This window comes from Parus major, chromosome 22 (genome assembly GCF_001522545.3).
Source record: "Parus major isolate Abel chromosome 22, Parus_major1.1, whole genome shotgun sequence".
In the NCBI taxonomy this organism is placed as follows: Eukaryota; Metazoa; Chordata; class Aves; order Passeriformes; family Paridae; genus Parus; species Parus major.
The window spans coordinates 221,139-238,529 of NC_031790.1; the positions used below are offsets into that span (position 1 = coordinate 221,139).

At 63.1% G+C, this 17,391-nt stretch overlaps 4 protein-coding genes and 1 long non-coding RNA gene across 10 annotated transcripts; 3 read left to right on the forward strand and 2 right to left on the reverse strand.

The window, feature by feature from the left end:
- Window positions 1-29: 29 nt before the first annotated feature.
- Window positions 30-7,647, forward strand: GPAT2 (glycerol-3-phosphate acyltransferase 2, mitochondrial). Of its 2 annotated transcripts, XM_033519414.1 has the most exons (22): window positions 30-653; window positions 1,315-1,388; window positions 2,001-2,117; window positions 2,189-2,262; window positions 2,720-2,830; window positions 3,003-3,131; window positions 3,726-3,825; window positions 3,905-4,038; window positions 4,116-4,215; window positions 4,299-4,505; window positions 4,713-4,820; window positions 5,001-5,086; window positions 5,170-5,264; window positions 5,372-5,442; window positions 5,696-5,954; window positions 6,370-6,518; window positions 6,613-6,690; window positions 6,771-6,896; window positions 6,976-7,096; window positions 7,198-7,248; window positions 7,360-7,415; window positions 7,492-7,647. In XM_033519414.1, exons 2-22 carry the CDS (start codon window positions 1,374-1,376, stop codon window positions 7,606-7,608), a joined length of 2,304 nt encoding a protein of 767 aa, XP_033375305.1. In that variant the 5' UTR covers window positions 30-653; window positions 1,315-1,373; the 3' UTR covers window positions 7,609-7,647. The 2 variants fall into 2 exon arrangements, with proteins under 2 accessions (XP_033375305.1, XP_015504223.1); XM_015648737.3 differs by lacking the exon at window positions 30-653 and having other exon boundaries at window positions 747-1,388.
- On the reverse strand, window positions 7,645-10,099 carry LOC107213882 (fumarylacetoacetate hydrolase domain-containing protein 2-like). Of its 3 annotated transcripts, XM_015648768.1 has the most exons (8): window positions 10,016-10,099; window positions 9,317-9,492; window positions 8,697-8,913; window positions 8,566-8,625; window positions 8,324-8,486; window positions 8,015-8,123; window positions 7,858-7,945; window positions 7,645-7,763 (listed from the first exon to the last, which is right to left on the reverse strand). In XM_015648768.1, exons 2-8 carry the CDS (start codon window positions 9,487-9,489, stop codon window positions 7,701-7,703), a joined length of 873 nt encoding a protein of 290 aa, XP_015504254.1. In that variant the 5' UTR covers window positions 9,490-9,492; window positions 10,016-10,099; the 3' UTR covers window positions 7,645-7,700. The 3 variants fall into 3 exon arrangements, with proteins under 3 accessions (XP_015504254.1, XP_018864361.1, XP_015504253.1); XM_019008816.2 differs by lacking the exon at window positions 10,016-10,099 and having other exon boundaries at window positions 8,324-8,483; window positions 9,317-9,551; XM_015648767.3 differs by lacking the exon at window positions 10,016-10,099 and having other exon boundaries at window positions 9,317-9,550.
- Window positions 10,100-10,503: 404 nt separating this feature from the next.
- KCNIP3 (potassium voltage-gated channel interacting protein 3) lies at window positions 10,504-13,865 on the reverse strand. Of its 3 annotated transcripts, none has more exons than XM_015648753.3 (8): window positions 13,630-13,858; window positions 12,445-12,569; window positions 12,297-12,366; window positions 12,123-12,193; window positions 11,740-11,847; window positions 11,546-11,650; window positions 11,391-11,453; window positions 10,504-10,973 (listed from the first exon to the last, which is right to left on the reverse strand). In XM_015648753.3, exons 1-8 carry the CDS (start codon window positions 13,730-13,732, stop codon window positions 10,536-10,538), a joined length of 1,083 nt encoding a protein of 360 aa, XP_015504239.1. In that variant the 5' UTR covers window positions 13,733-13,858; the 3' UTR covers window positions 10,504-10,535. The 3 variants fall into 3 exon arrangements, with proteins under 3 accessions (XP_015504239.1, XP_015504243.1, XP_015504241.1); XM_015648757.3 differs by having other exon boundaries at window positions 10,865-11,057; window positions 13,630-13,861; XM_015648755.3 differs by having other exon boundaries at window positions 10,865-11,057; window positions 12,297-12,569; window positions 13,630-13,865.
- LOC117245407 lies at window positions 11,435-12,851 on the forward strand. Its single transcript, XR_004500078.1, has 2 exons — window positions 11,435-11,523; window positions 11,978-12,851. It is a non-coding gene; the product is annotated as an uncharacterized LOC117245407 (long non-coding RNA).
- A 924-nt stretch (window positions 13,866-14,789) lies between the features above and the next one.
- On the forward strand, window positions 14,790-16,277 carry LOC107213889 (cytochrome c oxidase subunit 5B, mitochondrial). Its single transcript, XM_015648777.3, has 4 exons — window positions 14,790-14,925; window positions 15,040-15,113; window positions 15,717-15,816; window positions 16,082-16,277. Exons 1-4 carry the CDS (start codon window positions 14,832-14,834, stop codon window positions 16,192-16,194), a joined length of 381 nt encoding a protein of 126 aa, XP_015504263.1. The 5' UTR covers window positions 14,790-14,831; the 3' UTR covers window positions 16,195-16,277.
- Window positions 16,278-17,391: the final 1,114 nt, after the last annotated feature.

Consider the following 17,391-nt stretch of genomic DNA (forward strand, 5'->3'; position numbering starts at 1 on the left):
AGATGCGGGGTGGGGATGGGAATGCCAGGAAGGGGGAGGATGTGCAGGTGGGATACAGTGACCAGGGAGGGATGAGGGGAACAGGTGGAGGGGAGCCTTGCACCTGTGGAAACATATTTGGGAGTGGGATCTGGGAGAAGGGGGGATAGAAAAGACAAGAAAAAAAGGAAAAATAATGTGTTCCATAAAAGGAGGGGGAAAACCAAGAAAGAAATAGAAAGGACAAGGAAAAAAAGGAGGGAAAGAGCCCCCAGCACCCTTTCCCTAGTTTGTTTGGGGTTTTTATTTTGTTTATTTGTTCTTGTGGGTATTTTGTTTTTTGTCTTTGCTTGTTTTCCCCCTTTTCCCTGGCATATTCCCATCCTTTACCGCAGGTCCCGGGTACCGCTCCCAGGTGTGGTCCCGCAGGTGCAAGGCCGCCAGCCCTCCCCGGGTGAATCGGGGCCTTTCTGGTGTTCCCAGGCCGCTGCAGCCCCCCGGGTTCGGCGGTGTGGGAGGGACAGGGCCGGGGAACGGGGCTGTGGGGCTGCTGGCCCCGGGGTGCCAGGGATCCCCCGGTGGCCGTGGGGGCTGTCCCGGGCGGTTCCAGCGGGGCCGGTTCCGGCCGGGCTGCCCGGAGGCGGAGCGGGACGGGCCGGAGCGCGGTGTCTGTGGTGAGCGGGGCCGGGGCCGGGGGGCTGCGACCCCCGAAACTCCGCAGGGCCGGGGAGGGGGCGTGGGCCCGCTCTGGGGGTGACCCAAAGGGTCCATGGGGGTTGTGGTGCCTGTGAGGGGGGTGCTGCCCCCACACCTCGGGCCTGGCGGGCTGGAGGGCCCGTGTGGGCTGTCTTCCCTCCATCGGGCCCTCCAGGGCCCGTGTGGGCTGTGTTCCCTCCATCGGGCCCTCCAGGACCCGTGTGGGCTGTGTTCCCTCCATCGGGCCCTCAAGGGCCCGTGTGGGCTGTGTTACCTCCATCCTGTGTGGGGTGTGTTCCCTCCATCCTGTGTGGGGTGTGTTCCCTCCATTCCGTGTGGGGTGTGTTCCCTCCATTCCGTGTGGGCTGTGTTCCCTCCATCCCGTGTGGGCTGTGTTCCCTCCATCAGGCCCTCTAGAACCCATGTGGGCTGTGTTCCATCCCTCAAGGAGGGGATGTGAAATGTGGGGTGCCAGGGTGGGCTCTGCTGTCCCCCCCAATTCCATAGGAGCTGTGGGGTGTTAATCCCCCCCAGGTCCCTCCAGGCTGTGTGGAGCACACATGGGGTCCCTTTCCCAGCCCCTGTTCTGTGTGTCCCAAACCTCTCAAAATCCCCCTTTCCACCTCTTTGTGTCTACAGGATTTTCCCCAGGACCCTTGAGCACTAGTTCTCCCCAGTTTGGGGGTGTCCCCCCAGCCATGACATCCCCCAGGGTATGTGACACCACAGGGACCCTCTGTGCCACCAGCCTGCCCCTTGTGGATCCTCTCCAAATCATACCAGGGTCCCCTCATTTTCCCCTTCTTTTCTTCTCCCCCAGCTCTATTTTAACCCTAATTTGCTTTTTTTTTCCCCCTCCTTTTTTTTTAGGAAATAAAATTTGTTCATCCCACCCCTCAGAAAGGAAGGGGGGGAAATCCCAATTTGGGGGCCAAGGAATTGGAATCCCAGTGTTCCAGGGTACCCCCTGACTCTGGAGGTGGAAAGGGCTGATGAGGGGTCTGGGGTCTCCCCAGATTCCACTGAGCCCCCTCAGGCCCATATTTCCCAGCTGATCCCACTGGATCTGGGTTAATCCCGCTGGATCTGTGTCTCTGAGGGACAGAAAACCCTGTGCCCAATCTTGCTGGGGTGCTGATCCCCCTGAACCAGGTTAATCTGGGTACAAGCAGTAACCAAAATGTGCCACCAGCTTGTCCCAGCTAAAATTCCTTTATTCCTTGCCATTATTGAAAACCACCCCCCATCACAAACCTGTTTGCAGATGTATCCACCCACATTTGGCATTCCCAGATGCCCCTTCCCATTTTTCTTTTACCCCTCAGATTCAAACATGGATCAGCCACTCGGGCCCAAAGCTGGAAGTTTTCATCCCATTCCTGGGCAAATACCACCACCCTGTTTCGGGGCGCTGCTGCCAGACCTGCACCCCCAGGAGCTGGGTAGGAGAGTTTGGGATCCTGGGATGCCGAGGATCTGCACCTGCAGGGATTGATCCCGTTTTTCCTGCCAGGATGGATTCTATCCCAAGGATCTCGCTGCCCTCGGGTTCCGCGATGTCAGCCGTGTGACAGAGACAGACACGCGGTGAGGATGGATGAGCTCTGTGCAGAAAGCACCTGGAAAACCACTTCCCCCTCATATTTCACCAGAGTTCCTGTGGGAATCCCTCTCCATCCTCTCCAGTTCCTCGTTATCACAAACTGAGCTCATTAATCAATTTTGGGAGGTTGGAAGTGGCATCTCTGTGGGCTTGGGCTGTGCTCCAGTCCTGGAATTGAGGATTTGGGGTCATGCCTTTAATTGAGCAAAAATTGGGATTTTGGTGGGAAGAACGTGGAGGTGGAGGGTTGTTCTTTTCTCTGGCTCACAGGGAAAATGGAAAACAGACACTTTCTCCTAGAAGGAGAAATCCCTGGTGCCTCAACATTTCCGGCTGTGAAATGGGGAGAAATGTCCTGAATCTGGCAGAGAGGCAGTCTGGGGGCTCTGATCCTGGTGGAAAAGCTCACCCCACCAGGATGTCACCGTGTGTCCCCTCCAGGTTCCGGGGCTGGCTGGTCCGGAGGGTCTGTGGATTCCTCGCAGCCTGGGAATGGGAAATTCCAGCAGAGACCCCCGGGGAGCTCCTGGTGCGGATCTGCAGCAGCAGGAGGTGGGTGGGAGCTGCTGGGGCCATCCCGGGATCACCCTCACTCACCCAGGAGGGGCTGGAGATCCTGTTTGTTCCCTGGATCCCAGGTTGGTGTGATCCTGGAATCCACCGAGGCTCTCTGGATCACAACATGTGGGTTCTGGGGTGCTCCCCCCTCCCATCCTCTCCCCAGGGTACAAGATGCTGCCTCTGGCCGGGACCCTGGATCCAGAGGGGATGAGGGATCCCGGCGGCGCTGGAAGGAGGAGATTTCCCGGATCCTGGGGGAAATCCAGGCCCCGCTCTCCCCTCTGCTGCTGAGGTCATGGATCTTTTGGAGAAATATTCTGGGATTCTCTGGGGGGTGGATACAGATCCTTTTGGAGATATTCTGGGATTTTGGGGGGATGCACATGGATCCCTTGGGCGGTTTTCTGGGATCCTTTGCAGCGATGTGCTGGAATACTTTGGGGGATATTTTAGGGTCCTTTGGGAATCCTTCAGCTGGCTGCCCTTGGGGTCCTCTGTAGCTCCTGGGGCCATTCCCCCAATTCCTTCTGAGGAGCTGGAGTGGGAAAATCCAAACCCTGCAGGAAGGAGAGAAGCAGAGAAAACTTTCCTTTTCCCTTTCCCATCCCACTGCTGACAGCTGGGAATCTGGGGCTTCATTGCTTGTCTGATCCAGTGGGAATAAGGAGTACTTCTGAACCGTTAAAGGGGAGGTATTGGGGATCCCAAGGTGGGACAGGAAGATGGAGGGAATGCAGGATTCCTGATGGCAGCCATGGTTGCCAGTGGAAAGGAGGACGTCTCATCACATGCAACCTTTCCCCTGTGGTAAAACTGAGAATTTTGAGCAGGGATGGGTTGGGAAAACTGAGGCAGGGAGAGTTCCTCATTCCCAGTTTTCCCACAGGCTGTGCCACTGGCTGCTCCCCAAGCTCCTGACCCGTCTGTTCCTGAGCGTGCAGCTGCACCGGGGGCAGCTGGAGATGGTGCTGCGAGCTGCCAGGACGGTACGGAGCCCAGGGGCCCAGCCAGGCACTCCCAGCCCCTGGAACGCTGGGAATTCACCCCAGGATCCCTCACTCGCAGCCCGAGGTGCCGCTGGTGTTCCTGTGCAGTCACCGGTCCCAGGTGGACGCGCTGCTCCTGTCCTTCGTGCTCCTCTCCCAGAGGATCGGGCTGCCCAGGGTGATGGTGGGCGCCTGGACCAGCCCTCGCCTCAGGTAAGGCAGCGCTGTGGGATATTCCCAGAGGATCCAGAGGGATGCAGTAGTTGCCCACAGTGTCCTTCCCTCACCAGATCCCTGCTCCAACGCCTGGGAGGGATTTTCCTGCCTTCAGGAATGGTACATACACGGAGTGCCCAGGGTGAGGAGCTCCCGGGGGCTGTGCTGGATATGGTAGGTGCAGTTTGGGCTGAAAAATCTCTCTGGAGTGTTTGGGGGGGTGCTGGCAGCTCCCAGTACTCCCAGTCTCTCCCCAGTACGTCCAGGAGCTGCTGCAGAGCCACCAGCCCCTCATCCTCTTCCTGGAGGAGCCCCCAGGCTCCCTGCAGCTGGCGGAGCCTGCCCGGTGCTGGCTGCTCCGCGTGCTCCGGGCCCTGCGGGACCGAGCTGTGCCTGACGTCCTCATCGTCCCGGTGGGAATTGCCTACGATGTGGCTCCCGGCACAGTGGAGCAGGATGAATTGGTGAGAGGGGGCCAGGGGGCTCAGCAGTGCTCCCCCAAATCACTGGCCCTGGGAATCAGTGTTCCCCAAACCTCTAGGAAGCACTGTTCCCCTAAATCTCTGGGAGGATCCCAAGGGAGAGGCATCACCCCAGATCTCTGGGCGCATCCCTGGGGAGTGGCATCCCCCCAGATCTGCCATTAAACTCTTAATGTCATCTCCTGGCAGCCCCCTCAGCCCCTTGGGATCGACACGTGTCTCCGGGCAGCGTTCCAGGCCCTGCGCCGGCACCCTGGATGTGCCCGGCTGGATTTCTCTCAGCCCTTCTCCCTACGGGTACGGCAGCTGCGGATCCCCCTGGATCCATCCCGGCACTGGGAGACTGTTCCTGGGATGCTGGTGGGGTTTGAGGTGTCTGGGGGATCGAGTGAATCCATCCTGGGGATCCTGGGATCAAATGAGCTCATGATGCTAAAGGCTGTGAGCACCCACAGGCTCCTTCATCCTCGTTCCCAGGAATTTGTGGACAACAACCTCGTTGGGCCAGTCCTCACAGGGAATCATCCGGAGCAGCTGCTGCTTCCCACCATCCTGGGCAGGCGGTGAGGAGCCGAGCCCCAGGCAGTGTTTCCCCTTGGATCTCTGCTCCTGGCTTCTCTCCTCACCTCTCATCCTGACTCCTCAGCCCGCTGGACATCGGGAATGTGGGGACTTTGAGTCCCAGCTTGGGGACTGAAGAGGAGGCTTTGGTGACGGCGCTGGGGCTGCACGCACTGAGTGGTGAGGGGGGCCGGGGCTTTCCTGCATCCCTTGGGATGGCATTCCCTGCTTGGGAATGGGGTGGAGGTTAATCCCCTCTGGAAAACGAATCCTTCTCCCCACTGCAGATTCCAGCACTTGCTCTGCCATCACGGCTGTGGGAATCACTGCGGCGCTGCTGCTCCACAGACACCAGGAGGTGGGATGAGTTTTCCATCTTTTCCTTTCCTCAGAACAGCATTCCCAGCAGGACTCCCCCCTTCCCATAAGGCAGCGTGGCCAGTGGGAATCACGCTCCTTTCCCTGGGAGCAGCATTCCAGGAGCAATCACCCTCTTTTAACAGGGAGTCTAGTCCTAATGGGCCTCACTCCTCAGAGCAGCATTCCCAGTGGGAATCACCCCCTCTTTCCCTCTGAACAGCATCCCCAGCAGAATCCCCCTGTTTCCCCAGGTGGTGCTGCTGCCCCGGCTGATGTGGGATTTCTCGGAGCTGCTGGAGCAGCTCCTGCTGCGGGGCCGGGCCGTGGGGTTCTCGGGGCAGCTGCGGGCGCTGCTGGGGCACAGCCTGCGGCAGCTGCAGCCCCTGCTGGCCCCACGCCTGCCAGGGCCCCCCAGGGCTGCTCTGGGGCCCCCCAAGGCCTCGGCCCGGGCACAGCTGGGGCGGCTGGCAGCGGGTGTCCGGCACCACCTGGCCAGGGAGGCCGTGGGCGGTGAGTGGGGACACCAGGGAGGGGGGACGGGGTGACACCGGTGGCACCGGGGAGCAGGGATGCCACGGGAATTGGTGACACCGGGGCTCAGAGGCACTGGGGGAATCTGTGACACCGGGAATGGGCGATGGCTGCAGTTTGGAGAACATCAGGGGTATTGTTTATATCGTGGGGTTGATGACATGGGGATTTGGGACACCAGGGATCGGTGATGCCAGGGAGATTGGTGATATTCGGGAATTCAGTGTCACCAGGGTAAGTGGCACTGGGGAAATTGGGGATGCAGGGGATTATTGACACTGGGGAATGGGGAATTAGGGGATTGGGGATGGCAGAGGTCAGGGGAGTTGGGGACACTGGGGATTTGGGATGCTGGGGTATTTGGTGACTCTAGGACTGGTGTCTGTCCCATCAGCCTGTGCCATCCGTGCCCTGCTGCTGGAGGTGCTGCCAATCCTGGGGCCCCCCTCCAGCCTGACCAGGATCGTGCTGAGCCGGGATGAGCTGCTCCGCAAGATCCTGGAGCTGCTGCAGCTGCTGCCTCCGACCCTGCTGGGGCTCCAGGTGGGAACATGGGGGTGGTCTGCCATCCCCAACACTGCTGGGTCTGCAGCTGGGGACCCAAGGGTAGCCTGTCACCCCTTTCCTGTGTCCCCAGCCCTGCCAGCCCACAGACTGCCACAGCCTGGACATCCTGGACAAGCTCATCCTTGGGGGGCTGCTGGAGGAGGAGGAGGTGGTGACACCCCAAGACCTCTCCTGGGGCACAGGGACAGGGTGGCTTCGAGGTGAGGTGACACCCTGCTGTCCCCATAGCCCGAGAGTGAGCGCTGGGGTTGTGACGTGGCCCCCCGGGGCTTCTTGCGGGGACGTTCCTTGGGATCCTTCACTGATGACAGCGACAGTGACAGCGAGCACGGGGTCCCCAAGCAGTGCTACAAGGTACAGGGGGCTCCCCCCGCTGCCCCCCAGGCTGGGGGGAAGGTGGTCTCCCCCAAACCTGGCTGTGTATCCCCCACAGCTCAGCGAGCCCCAGGGCTTCCCTGGCTTCCTCCTCTTCCTCTGCCGCCTCCTGAGCCCCATCCTGCAGACCTACAGCCGGGCTGTGGAATTCCTGGAGAGACCCCCCTGGCCCCAGCCCGGTAGGACCCCCCCGAAGTGGGGAATCCCTTGGGACTCCCTGGGGCCACTGAGGCAGTGAGATCCCCCAGGAGGTGGGGTCTGACACCCCTCCCCACTGCAGAGGCAGACTACGTGGAGGCACTGCTGGAATTCCTGGCTGAGGATGAGGATGGTGAGTCAAGGTGGAGGGGTCTTGCTTTTAGGCTTCAGTGACCCCCAAACCAGGCTAAGGGTTCTTGAGAGGTGGCATTTGGGGGTTCCCCTGGGATCTCTCTCCCCACAGGGTATCCTGACAGGAGCCTGGCCCTGAGCTCCCTGCAGAGTTTCAAGGACATGGGGGTAAGCACAGCTCCCCCAGCCCCCTAACATTTTGTTGCCCCCTCTCTCCCGTCCTGACCTCCCTGTGCCCCCCCAGGTACTAGAGGAACTGCAGTCCCCCACTGGACACCTCCTGCAGCTCTCCCAGCCTTTCCAGTCTGCTTTCAACCGAGAGAAACTGGGAGCCTTTATCCACCAGTTCACCCAGCTGTAGCCCCCCCCCACCCCCAGACCCATAAACGGGGCACAGTGACCCAGTGGCTCGTGGATTTATTGCCCTGTGGGCTCTGGGGTGTCTCTCCACCATCAGACCACCCGGTTGCAGATGGTGCCCAGCTCCTCAATCTCACACTGCACCTCATCACCGCGCTGCAAAGGGGGACATGGTGGCATCTGTCCCCACTGGGTTCCACTCTGTCCCCACTCACACCCCAGCCCCACCTGAGCCCCCGTTTCCCCTCACCTTCAGGAAAACAGGTGGTTTCTGAAAGACCCCCACTCCCGCAGGGGTCCCTGTCAGCAGGATGTCCCCAGGGACCAGTGTCACGAACCTGGGGGCACATGAGGTGTCAGCCATGGCCACCCAGGCTTTGGGGGTCCCCAGCCCCCCCAATTCCTACCGGGACACCCAGGCAACGAGGGTGGGCACCCCAAAGATGAGGTGGCGGGTGTTGCTGTCCTGCATCCGCTGCCCGTTGACGCTGCAGCGGATCGACAGGTTATGGACATCTGTGGGAGGTGACATGGGGGGACATGGGGACAGTGCCACCATGACCCCACCTCGGGTAAAAAAACACATGTGGTGGCACCAGCGGCAGCTGAGAAAGAGTTGCCATCCCATCCCTGTCCTGTCCCTGCCCTGTCCCCATCCCATCACTGTCCTGTTCTTGTCCTATCCCCATTCTCCGCCCATCCCATCCCTGTCCCACCTGCCACCGCCTCCCTGGTGACAATGGCCGGCCCCAGGGGACAGAAGGTGTCGAAGGTTTTCCCCAGCAGCCACTGCCGCCCGTTGCGCCGCATCTGCCAGTCCCGGGCGCTCACATCGTTGGCCACAGTGAAACCCAGCACGTGCTCCAGCGCCGCTGCCTCCTGGGGACAGCAGGGACTGCTGCAGGGGGACACTCCCACCGACCCCTCAAAGTGAGCTGGGGACCAGGACAGGGGGTACCTCGATGTGTCGCCCCCTCTTCCCAATGACGGCAGCCAGCTCCACCTCCCAGTCCAGCTCCTGTGGGGACAGAAGTGGGGCTGGGAGGGCCATTTCCCTGGGGGGCCGTGGGGGTGCCACGGGGTACCCACGCTGGTGTCCTGGGGGTGCACGATGTCATCGAAGGGCCCGGTGATGGCGCTGGGGAACTTGCTGAAGATGAGGGGCTCCTTGGGGACCTTCACGCCCTGCTCCTGACAGTGGTCGTGGTAGTTGAGCCCCACACAGATCACCTTCTGGGGGTCTGCTATGGGTGCCAGCAGCTGCACGGTGGCCCGGGGCACCCGGTGCTGTCCCGACTCCAGTGCTCTGTGGGGACAGAGCCACCCTTGGGATCAACCCCACTTTGGGACACCCATTTCCCAGGGGACACACTTTGGGGGGTCATTCAGAAGGGTCAGCTGTATTTTAGGGACTCTCCTTTCCTTTTGGAGAGTCCCCCAGTTGAGGGGACCCAGTTTTGGGGTCAGCCACTCTTGGAGGTCACACATCATTGGAGGTCACACATCCTTGGGGTCACCTATGATTTGGAGTGCCCGTCTTTTTGGGGGACCAGCTGTTGCGGGTAACCCACTTTGGGGTCATCCAAAGCAGCATGCAGATTCGGGTGGCCACTCCTGTGGGGGTCCACGAGGATACCCCCTTTTGGGGCTCGCTCTCCTTTTGGGGGACCCGCCGCCGGTGGGGATCGCTCACCCTCGGCCTCACCCACCTCTGGGCGAGCTGCAGCCCGCGGGGGCCGAGCTCCAGGAATTCCCGCATGGAGCGGGGCAGCTCCGGCTCCGCCGCGCTCAGATCCACCAGGTCTCCCCCGGGCGCCTCCTCCAGCCCGAGCCGGGGCCCCCCGGCCCCCCGGAACCGCAGCAGCCGCAGCGCCCCGCGCATCCCCTGCGGCACCGGGGCTCGGGATCCCGCCGGAGGAAACCGGGGCCGAAGGATTCCCCTCGAACCCTCCCCCCGATCCCACCTGGCCCCGACCCCGCGGGATCCGACACGACCCCCGTGCTCGAGGGTCGCGATGCCCAGAACCCCCCCCCCAGTCACAGGGGATGCCATCCTGATCCCGCACAGCTCCGATCCCAGGGATTCCCACATTTATCCCGCACAGCCCCGATCCCGGGAATGCCCCTGACCCAAGGGATACCCCCCTCAGTCCCACAGTGCCCCGTTCCCAGGGGTTCTCCCGTTCCCAGGGTTCTCCCGTTCCCGGGGGTTCTCCCGTTCCCGGGGTTCTCCCGTTCCCAGGGGTTCTCCCGTTCCCAGGGTTCCCCGTTCCCAGAGTTCTCCCGTTCCCGGGGTTCCCCCATCCCGGGGTTCCCCCATCCCGGGGTTCTCCCGTTCCCAGGGTTCTCCCGTTCCCGGCGCTCCCCGTTCCCGGGGTTCCCCCATCCCGGGGTCCCGGGGGTCTCACACTCGGCTCTTCCCCCGCTCCGCTAGGGGGCGCTGCGAGCCCCGGCAAGTGTCACGTGACGTTTCCCCGCCCGCCTGAAGGTCGCCGCGCCGAGACCCCGCCCCCTCTGTGCTGTCCAATAGGAGCGCGGGGGGGGGGGGGGCCAAACGGCCAAAGAGAGCCAATGAGAGGAGACGGCTGAGGGGCGGAGCCCCGGGACCGGGAATGGGAACGGGACCGGGAATGGGAACGAGAGCGGGAATGGGAACGGGAGCGGGACCGGGAATGGGAACGGGACCGGGAATGGGAACGGGAGCGGGACCGGGAACGGGAACGGGAATGAGAATGGGACCGGGAATGAGAATGGCAGCGGGACCGGGAGATGCGAATGGGAACGGGACTGGGAATGGAAGAGGCACGGGGAATAGGACCGGGAGCGGAACAGGGCGGGGGACACAGCAGGACAGGGACCAGGACGATGCGCGTCTCTCACATCCATCCCTCTTGACTCCATTTCACCCCTAAATCGTCACTATTTGGTTTATTTATAAAATTCCCCCCCTCTCCAGGCTCTTGGGTGAGGGGGCTTCATAGGGGGTCCCCTGAGTGTTGTGGGGAAGAGGGGCTGTGTGCTTGTGGTTGGTGTTTGGGGGCTCCATTTCACAGCTGCGGTGTGGAGACCCTCACCCAGAGAGCCCCCACATCCCGGGGGGTCGCTGCCCTGGGGGGTCCCATCTCTGAGGGTCCTCACACCCCGGCAATTCCTGTGTCCCAGGAGTTCCTGGGGTCGGGTTTGTGCTGGGTCAGGTCCCTGCACTGCCACGGGGGGGGTCCGTGTGGAGGGGAGGCTCAGCCCCCCAAAACGGGTCTGTCTGGCAGCTCCGTGCTGGGCTGGCTCTGGTGGCAGCGTTGTCTTTGTCCTGTCCCATCTCAGGGAGCCACATGCTGGATTTCTCCTGACTTGGAACTTCTTGTTTGCCTGAAATAGTAGAAAATCTCCGGGGCGGGCTGGGGTCTAGAGCACGTTGTGGAATATCTGCATGGAGCTCATGATGTCCTTGTCCTGGGGAGGAGAGAGCAGAGACCCCGTGTCCCCTTCCCCCTGCTCCCAGCTCTCCTCCTCTTGTCACCCTTTTGCCATCTCCCTCCTCTTCCCCTCGTCCTGTCCCCTCTCATCCCACATTTCCCATCACAATCCTGTTTATCCCCCCCACATCCCTCTCACAGCTCCGACTCCTGTGCCTCTCTCTCTGTCCCTCCTGTCCCTCCTGTCCTGCCCCACTCCCATCCCTCTGGGGTGACCCCTTTCTCCTCCTCTCTCCTGGTGTCCCCAGCACGTCACTTTGGGACAGAACAAGGAGGAGGAGGAGGATGGTGTCCCCCTAGAGCCCCTCACCTCCTGGCAAGTGGCCAGGAACTCCTCGAAGGTCACCACGCCGTCCCTGTTCCTGTCCATCTTCTGCAAGGGAGTGGCCAGGCCTGAGTGGGACCAACCCCCGGCGGCAGAGTGGCCCCGAGAGGTGACAGAGGTGACAGAGGGGACAGTCTCACCTGGAAGAACAGCTCCACGTGCTGGGCCGGGGCGCTGGCCCCCAGGGCGGGCTCGGTGCAGCGGCCCATCATGGCATAGATGGATTTCATGATCTCCAGCATGTCCTGGGGGACACAGGGAGCTGGCAGGTCCCCGTCAGGGTGTTCCCACCCCATCGGCCCCCTCAGTGTCTCCCAGTGTCCCCCACTGTCACCTCCTTGCTGATGTAGCCGTCCTTATTCACGTCGTAGAGGTCAAACGTCCACCTCAGCTTCTGCTGCTCCGTCCCCCGCAGCAGCACCGAGAGCCCCACCGCGAAATCCTGCCGGAAGGGTCGTGGCCATGAGAGGGGAGGGACCCTCGCCCCCCTGCCCCTCCCTCCCGCTGCCACATCGATCCCGGGGCGCCCGAGGGATTTCGTTCCCTATTGATCCCGTTATTTTTACCCCCAGTGCCGCAGCGCTCCCGGCACCCGCGAGGGAGAGTTTGGCCACAGCCCGGGATGGGGAAGAGCAGCAGGAGGAGGAGGAGGAGGAGGAGGGGAAAGATGTGATGAATCACGGTGCTGGCACAGCCATTCCCGCCAGGAATTCCCACCTGGAAGCAGAGAGCCCCGTTGCGGTCGGCGTCGAAGGCGTCGAACAAGAAGTGGGCGTAGGAGCTGGCGTCTGCGGGGAAGGGGGACGGTGACTCCCCCGGGACTGGGGTCGGGGCATTCCCCAGTGGGCCCCCCCAGACCCTCGTGCCGGGTTTGGGGACCCCCCGACTCACCGCCTTGAGGGAAGAACCGCGAGTAGATGAGTGTGAAGGTTTCCTCATCCACGAGGCCGCTGGGACATTCCTGGGAAGGGGAGCGGCGCCGGTGACCCCGAAGAAAGCGGGGAGCCAGGGATTTGGGGTGTCGGACCCCCAGACTCACGTTCTTGAAGCCACGGTAGAGGGATTGAAGCTCCGACTTGGTGAACTTGGTCCGAGCCAGCAGCTGCTCCAGCCCCTCGGGTTGGTGCCGGATGGTCGGGAGCTCCACGTCGGCATCGCCGCTGTCTGCCAGGAGAGAGCCCCGGGCAAAGATCCCCCCTAGGAACATCCCCTCCACACCTCAACCCACCCACACCCCCCTAAAACCGCCCCCGTCCCCCTAAAACTACGGCCCAGAGCCTCGGCAGACCCCGAATCCCCCTCGGGACCCTGGAACACCGCGGGTGTTGCATCCCGAGGCGTTTCCAGCATCCCGAAGGCGCAGAACGTTCCCGAGCCGCCTCTTAGCCACTGCTGCTCCGGTCCGGCCCGGTGGAAGGTAATTAATAAATGATGGTTCATTAATAATTTCAGCCTGGGAAGCCCCTGTGGAGCTGCTCAGCAAAGGGGGGTGTCAGCGATTTTGGGACGGGATTGGGAGCCTGGAAAATTCTCAGGCGCTGTCAGAGGGGGGTGAACCCCCAGCTCCTGCTGTGAGGGGTCTCAAAGGACTTGGGGAGGATTGGGGGTCCCTGATGTCCCATCTCAGGGGGTTTTAGGGGGCAGTGGGGGACCCTCATGTCCCCTCTGAGGGGAGGTTCAGGGGCTGATGCAGGATTTGGGGCTCCCTGTGTCTCGCCTCTGGAGGTTTTGGGGGTCACTGTGGGGTCGAGGTTCCCCAGAGCCCCATCTCGGGGGGCTTCTTGGGGGTCAGCACCAGCTCAGAGCCCTCCCAGCCCACCTTGGGAAGGTTTGGGGTCACTGGGGGTCCCCGTTATCCGCTTCTGGGAATTAACGGGGCGTGGGGAGTGGGGAGGTCTCTGGGGTGAAGGTGCCAACCCCGCCGGGTGTTTGGGGGACAGCGCAGCCCCTCGGGGGAGGTCGGAGCACAGCTGGGCCGTGACGCTGCTGGAGGGGACCTGGGGGCCCTGCCCGCTCCCCCCGCACTCCCAGATCCTCAGCCTTCACCCCAAACCCTCCCGAGGGGGAACCCCAAAAGCAGCCGGTTCTGCTCCACAGGAACCAGTTAGAGGTCAGCGGGTCATTTGGTGCTGGGAGGAGGGTCGGGGACACCCCGGGATGGGGGGGTTGAGAATCCATTTAATTAAATAATTAACATTAATTAAGGTTTGGGGGAGGTGGGTACCTTCTACAGAGATGGGCTCCAGGATGCCGAACTGCTTGAGGACGGCGATGAAGAGGAGGATGACCACAGCCACGGCGCACAGCTCCATGCCCTGGATGCCCATGGCCCCTGGGGGGGGACTGGGGGCTCCCCCCCCCCCCGAAAGCTGCGGGGTGCAGCGCTGGGTGCTGCGGGAGCGCGGAGCGGGTGCTGCTCCCGCCGCCCGTGTCCGGCTGTCCTGTCCTGCCCTCCTCCTCCTCCTCCTCCTCCCCTGGCACGCGCCCACCCCCGGCCCCCCCCGCGCCTTTCCCATATTTTATTTTCAGTTTCCCAAATGAAGTTGGCGGCTGGGGGGGGGGGTCAGGGGGGCGACCCCCGCTCCCCGCAGCACCCGTGGGTGCTGGGTTCACAGCCGGGGGTTCAAATCAGAGCGGGCCTCAAAATTGGGTGAAAAAAAGGTTGTTTTGGCCCCCCCCGGCCCCCCCGCCCGGTGGGATCGATGGGATCGATAGGGATGAGTAAGCAGCGAGGGGAGGGGAAACTGAGGCAGAGGAGGCGGGCGGGGGGGGCTGTCCCTGTTCCCCCAGAGCTGTCCCCACCCCTCTGTGGGTGTCCCCCATCGTCCTGGGGACATCGGCCCTGTTCCCCGAGGACTGTCCCTGTCCCCCCGAGGCTGTCCCTGTGCCCCCAGAGGTGTCACCTCCCCGCCATGGCCATCTGTGCCCATCGCCGCAGGGATGTCACTCCTCAGTGCCTGCGCTGGCCTTGTCCCCAGGTCTCCAGGGACAGCGGCACTGTCACCCCGAGGCTGTCCGTGTCCCTCGGGATGTCCCCGCCACAGGACACCGTCCGTGTACCCCCGGGGATTCGTGTCCCCAAGGCCTCAGGGGCTTTCATCCCCCTCCCTCCAGGGCTGTCCCATGCTCAGGGTCACAGGACATCATCCCTGTCCCTCAGGGCTGTCCCTGTCCCCAGGGCTGTCCCCGTTCCCACGGGGGTCCCATTTCCCATCCAAAATCCCGGGGTCCCCCCGTGCCCCCCACTCCCGCGCTGGGGGCGTGGCCACATTCGGGGGCGGGACCAAAGTGGGCGGTGCCACACCCAGGGGGCGGGGCCATCAGCTCTGGGCGTGACCAAGGGCGGGGCTCCACCGCGCGGCCCCGCCCTCCCAAGACGTAACTTCCGCTTCCGCCCGTGCAGGAAGCGCCGCCAGTCTCGCCGCCATGGCCTCAAGGTTACTGCGGGTGAGCGCGGCCCTGCGGCTCCTGCCCGCGGCCTCTGCCCGCGCCGTGCCCGCCCGCCACCTCGGCGTGCCCGGTGAGCGGGGACCGGGGGAGTGGGGAAACAGGGAGGGAGCGGGGGAGGAAGGAGCGGGAGCGGGGAGGGACCGGGGCCGGGTGTCTGCAGCCGCGGTGTGACGGCCCCACGCAGGGAACCTGGCCAGCGATGAGGAACAGGCGACCGGGCTGGAGCGGAAGGTGATGGAGGCCGTGAACAAGGGTCTGGTGAGTGCCGGGCATTGGGGGACCTCGGGAGGACCCCGTGCTGGGGCTCGGGCCGCGGGGTTCGGAGGATGGGGGCAGCTCTGAGGGACGCTGCGGTTTCTCAAGGGATCCCGGGGGTTCTGGGGCGGTTTCAGGGTCCGGCTGGCATTGGAGGGGCGGAGTGTGGTGAATGGCTGTTTGGGAGAATGGAAGTCACAGGGTGGCCTAGGGGGGCCCAGGGAGTGGCGAGGGGTTCGGAGTTATTTCAGGGTTTTGGTGCCTTTGGCGGGGGTAGGGTCTGAGGGATAACGGGTGAGGAGATCTGGGGATCCCAGGGGGTTTGGGGAGTGCTGAGATGGTGGCGGGGTCGTCTGGAGGGGGGTTTCAGAGTTTTGGTGTCCTTGGAGGATTGCAGGGTCCAGGGCTGGGGATTTGTTGGGAAAGTCTGGGGGGTCTCAGAGTTGGGGGTGTCTTGGGGGTGAAACTGGGGGATGCCAGGGTGGGGTGGTCAGTTTGGGGTTGTCGGGGCCGGGCTGCCCTCAGGGGTCTGAGGCACGGAGGGGGGGATGGGGGTGCTGGGGTGCTCACAGCCTGGGGCTGGCCCCGCTCACCCCTCGCCCGCAGGATCCGTACAGCATGTTCCGACCCAAGCGCTACGCGGGCACCAAGGAGGACCCGAACCTCGTCCCCTCCATCAGCAACAAGCGCATCGTGGGTTGTGTCTGTGAGTGCCCCCCGTCCCTATCCGTGTGTCTGTGCTGCCCCTGTGTCCGTGTGTCCATCCGTGTGTCTGTCCATCCCCGTGTCCGTGTGTCCGTCCCCGTGTCCATGTGTCCGTCCCCATGTCTGTCCATCCATGCCTGCCCGTGGTGTTGGTGAGTCCATTCCCGTCCCTTGTCCGTCTGTCCATCCCCTGCTGTCCTTGTGCACTGTCCCACAGTGTCCAGGTCTGCTGTTGCTCTCCCCCACGCTCTCCCTGTGTCCCCCAGGTGAGGAGGACAACAGCTACGTGGTTTGGTTCTGGCTGCACAAGGGCGAGGCCCAGCGCTGCCCCTCCTGCGGTGCCCACTACAAACTGATCCCCCATGAGCTGCCCCACTGAGGGGCCGTGGGACCCCCACCCTCAGCTCCCCGGGGTCCTGCTGAGCCCTTTGAATCGGCCCAGATAAAGAGGTTGTGTGGAGAGCCTGACTCTTGTCTGTGCTGGGGGGGCAGTGGGGTGGGGGGATCAGGCCATGAGTGGGGAGGGGTCTGGGGGAAATGCCACGGCCTAGGAGCGGTATTTGGGGTGGGGGGACCCCATTTCATTGTCCCTCTGCCCTGGGATTAGGGGAGCCCTGGCTGCAGCTGCAGGGGGAAAGCCTTGTGTGTCTCACCGCTGCTTTGTCCTTGCCCGGCCTGTGGCATGCCACACCCCAAAAGAAGCCCCTGAGCACTACAGGGGGTTGGGTTGGTCCCACAACCTCCTGGACAGATCACAGCCCCCCACACACACAGGGTTACCCCCCAGAGTCCCCATCGAGGCTGGTTTGGACCTGTGCCTGCCTGTCCCGTGGGTGACAGCTCTGTGGGCAGGAGGGTCCTGGGACGCCGATCCTGCCAGGCACTTGTGGCTCCATCTTCCTCTGAGGGGACTCGGAACGCCCCGCCAGGAGATCCCCAGAGGAAGCCAGAAGGTTCCCAGGTGATCCCAGGTGGCCCCAGGAGGTCTCTGAAGGGTGCCAGGGTGTCCTTTAAGGGGTGACACATGCCGGACATGATGACTCCCCTCGGGCACGTCGTCCCATACCGGGGGGAGATGTGGGTGCTGCTCCCCAGGCTCCGCTCAGGGCTCTGGGCAGGCCAGGGAGGACACGGAGATTGCCCATCCAAAGTGTGGTCCCATCTGCCGTGATGTCATCGATGATGTCATCGATGATGTCACGCTGATCGACCATGACATCATGCATCCCCGGCTGCAGGGGGTGGAGCTGTGAGCGTCGCTGACCAATGGGGGCTGTGGGAGGCTGTGACTGACAGCGGGAAAGGGCGGGAATCTGCTCGCAATGAAGGGAGGAGCTGGGGGCGTGGCTTCAGGGATCGATAGGTGCTGCCTGGCCGTGATTGACAGCCAGGGGGCGGGGCTGTGCCGCAATAGAACACTCGTGTGGGGAGGGGGCTGCGGGGCAGGGCTCATCGGGGGCGGAGCCCCGGGCCCCATTGGCCAATAGGAGTCAGCCGTGGCAGTGACTGACAGCCAGGAGCAAGCGCTCAGCGCTCAATGGAGCGGGGTCTCTGGGGGGCGGGGCTTCGGCGGGGG

What these genes read in the sequence shown, in the direction of transcription:
- GPAT2 (XM_015648737.3), top strand. Translation starts at nt 1,236, where the DNA reads ATGGGGTCCCTTTCCCAGCCCCTGTTCTGTGTGTCCCAAACCTCTCAA. An exon ending in TGCTGCGAGCTGCCAGGACG is followed by an intron (nt 3,826 to 3,904) that starts GTACGGAGCCCA and finishes CCTCACTCGCAG; the next exon opens with CCCGAGGTGCCGCTGGTGTT. An exon ending in AGAGTTTCAAGGACATGGGG is followed by an intron (nt 7,416 to 7,491) that starts GTAAGCACAGCT and finishes GTGCCCCCCCAG; the next exon opens with GTACTAGAGGAACTGCAGTC.
- LOC107213882 (XM_015648768.1), bottom strand. Translation starts at nt 9,489, where the DNA reads ATGCGCGGGGCGCTGCGGCTGCTGCGGTTCCGGGGGGCCGGGGGGCCC. An exon ending in CTCGTTGCCTGGGTGTCCCG is followed by an intron (nt 7,946 to 8,014) that starts GTAGGAATTGGG and finishes ATGTGCCCCCAG; the next exon opens with GTTCGTGACACTGGTCCCTG. An exon ending in AACCACCTGTTTTCCTGAAG is followed by an intron (nt 7,764 to 7,857) that starts GTGAGGGGAAAC and finishes CCCCCTTTGCAG; the next exon opens with CGCGGTGATGAGGTGCAGTG.
- KCNIP3 (XM_015648753.3), bottom strand. Translation starts at nt 13,732, where the DNA reads ATGGGCATCCAGGGCATGGAGCTGTGCGCCGTGGCTGTGGTCATCCTC. An exon ending in GGAGCCCATCTCTGTAGAAG is followed by an intron (nt 12,570 to 13,629) that starts GTACCCACCTCC and finishes CTCTCCTGGCAG; the next exon opens with ACAGCGGCGATGCCGACGTG. An exon ending in ACGGGGCTCTCTGCTTCCAG is followed by an intron (nt 11,848 to 12,122) that starts GTGGGAATTCCT and finishes CCCTTCCGGCAG; the next exon opens with GATTTCGCGGTGGGGCTCTC.
- LOC107213889 (XM_015648777.3), top strand. Translation starts at nt 14,832, where the DNA reads ATGGCCTCAAGGTTACTGCGGGTGAGCGCGGCCCTGCGGCTCCTGCCC. An exon ending in CCGCCACCTCGGCGTGCCCG is followed by an intron (nt 14,926 to 15,039) that starts GTGAGCGGGGAC and finishes GGCCCCACGCAG; the next exon opens with GGAACCTGGCCAGCGATGAG. An exon ending in AGGCCGTGAACAAGGGTCTG is followed by an intron (nt 15,114 to 15,716) that starts GTGAGTGCCGGG and finishes CCTCGCCCGCAG; the next exon opens with GATCCGTACAGCATGTTCCG.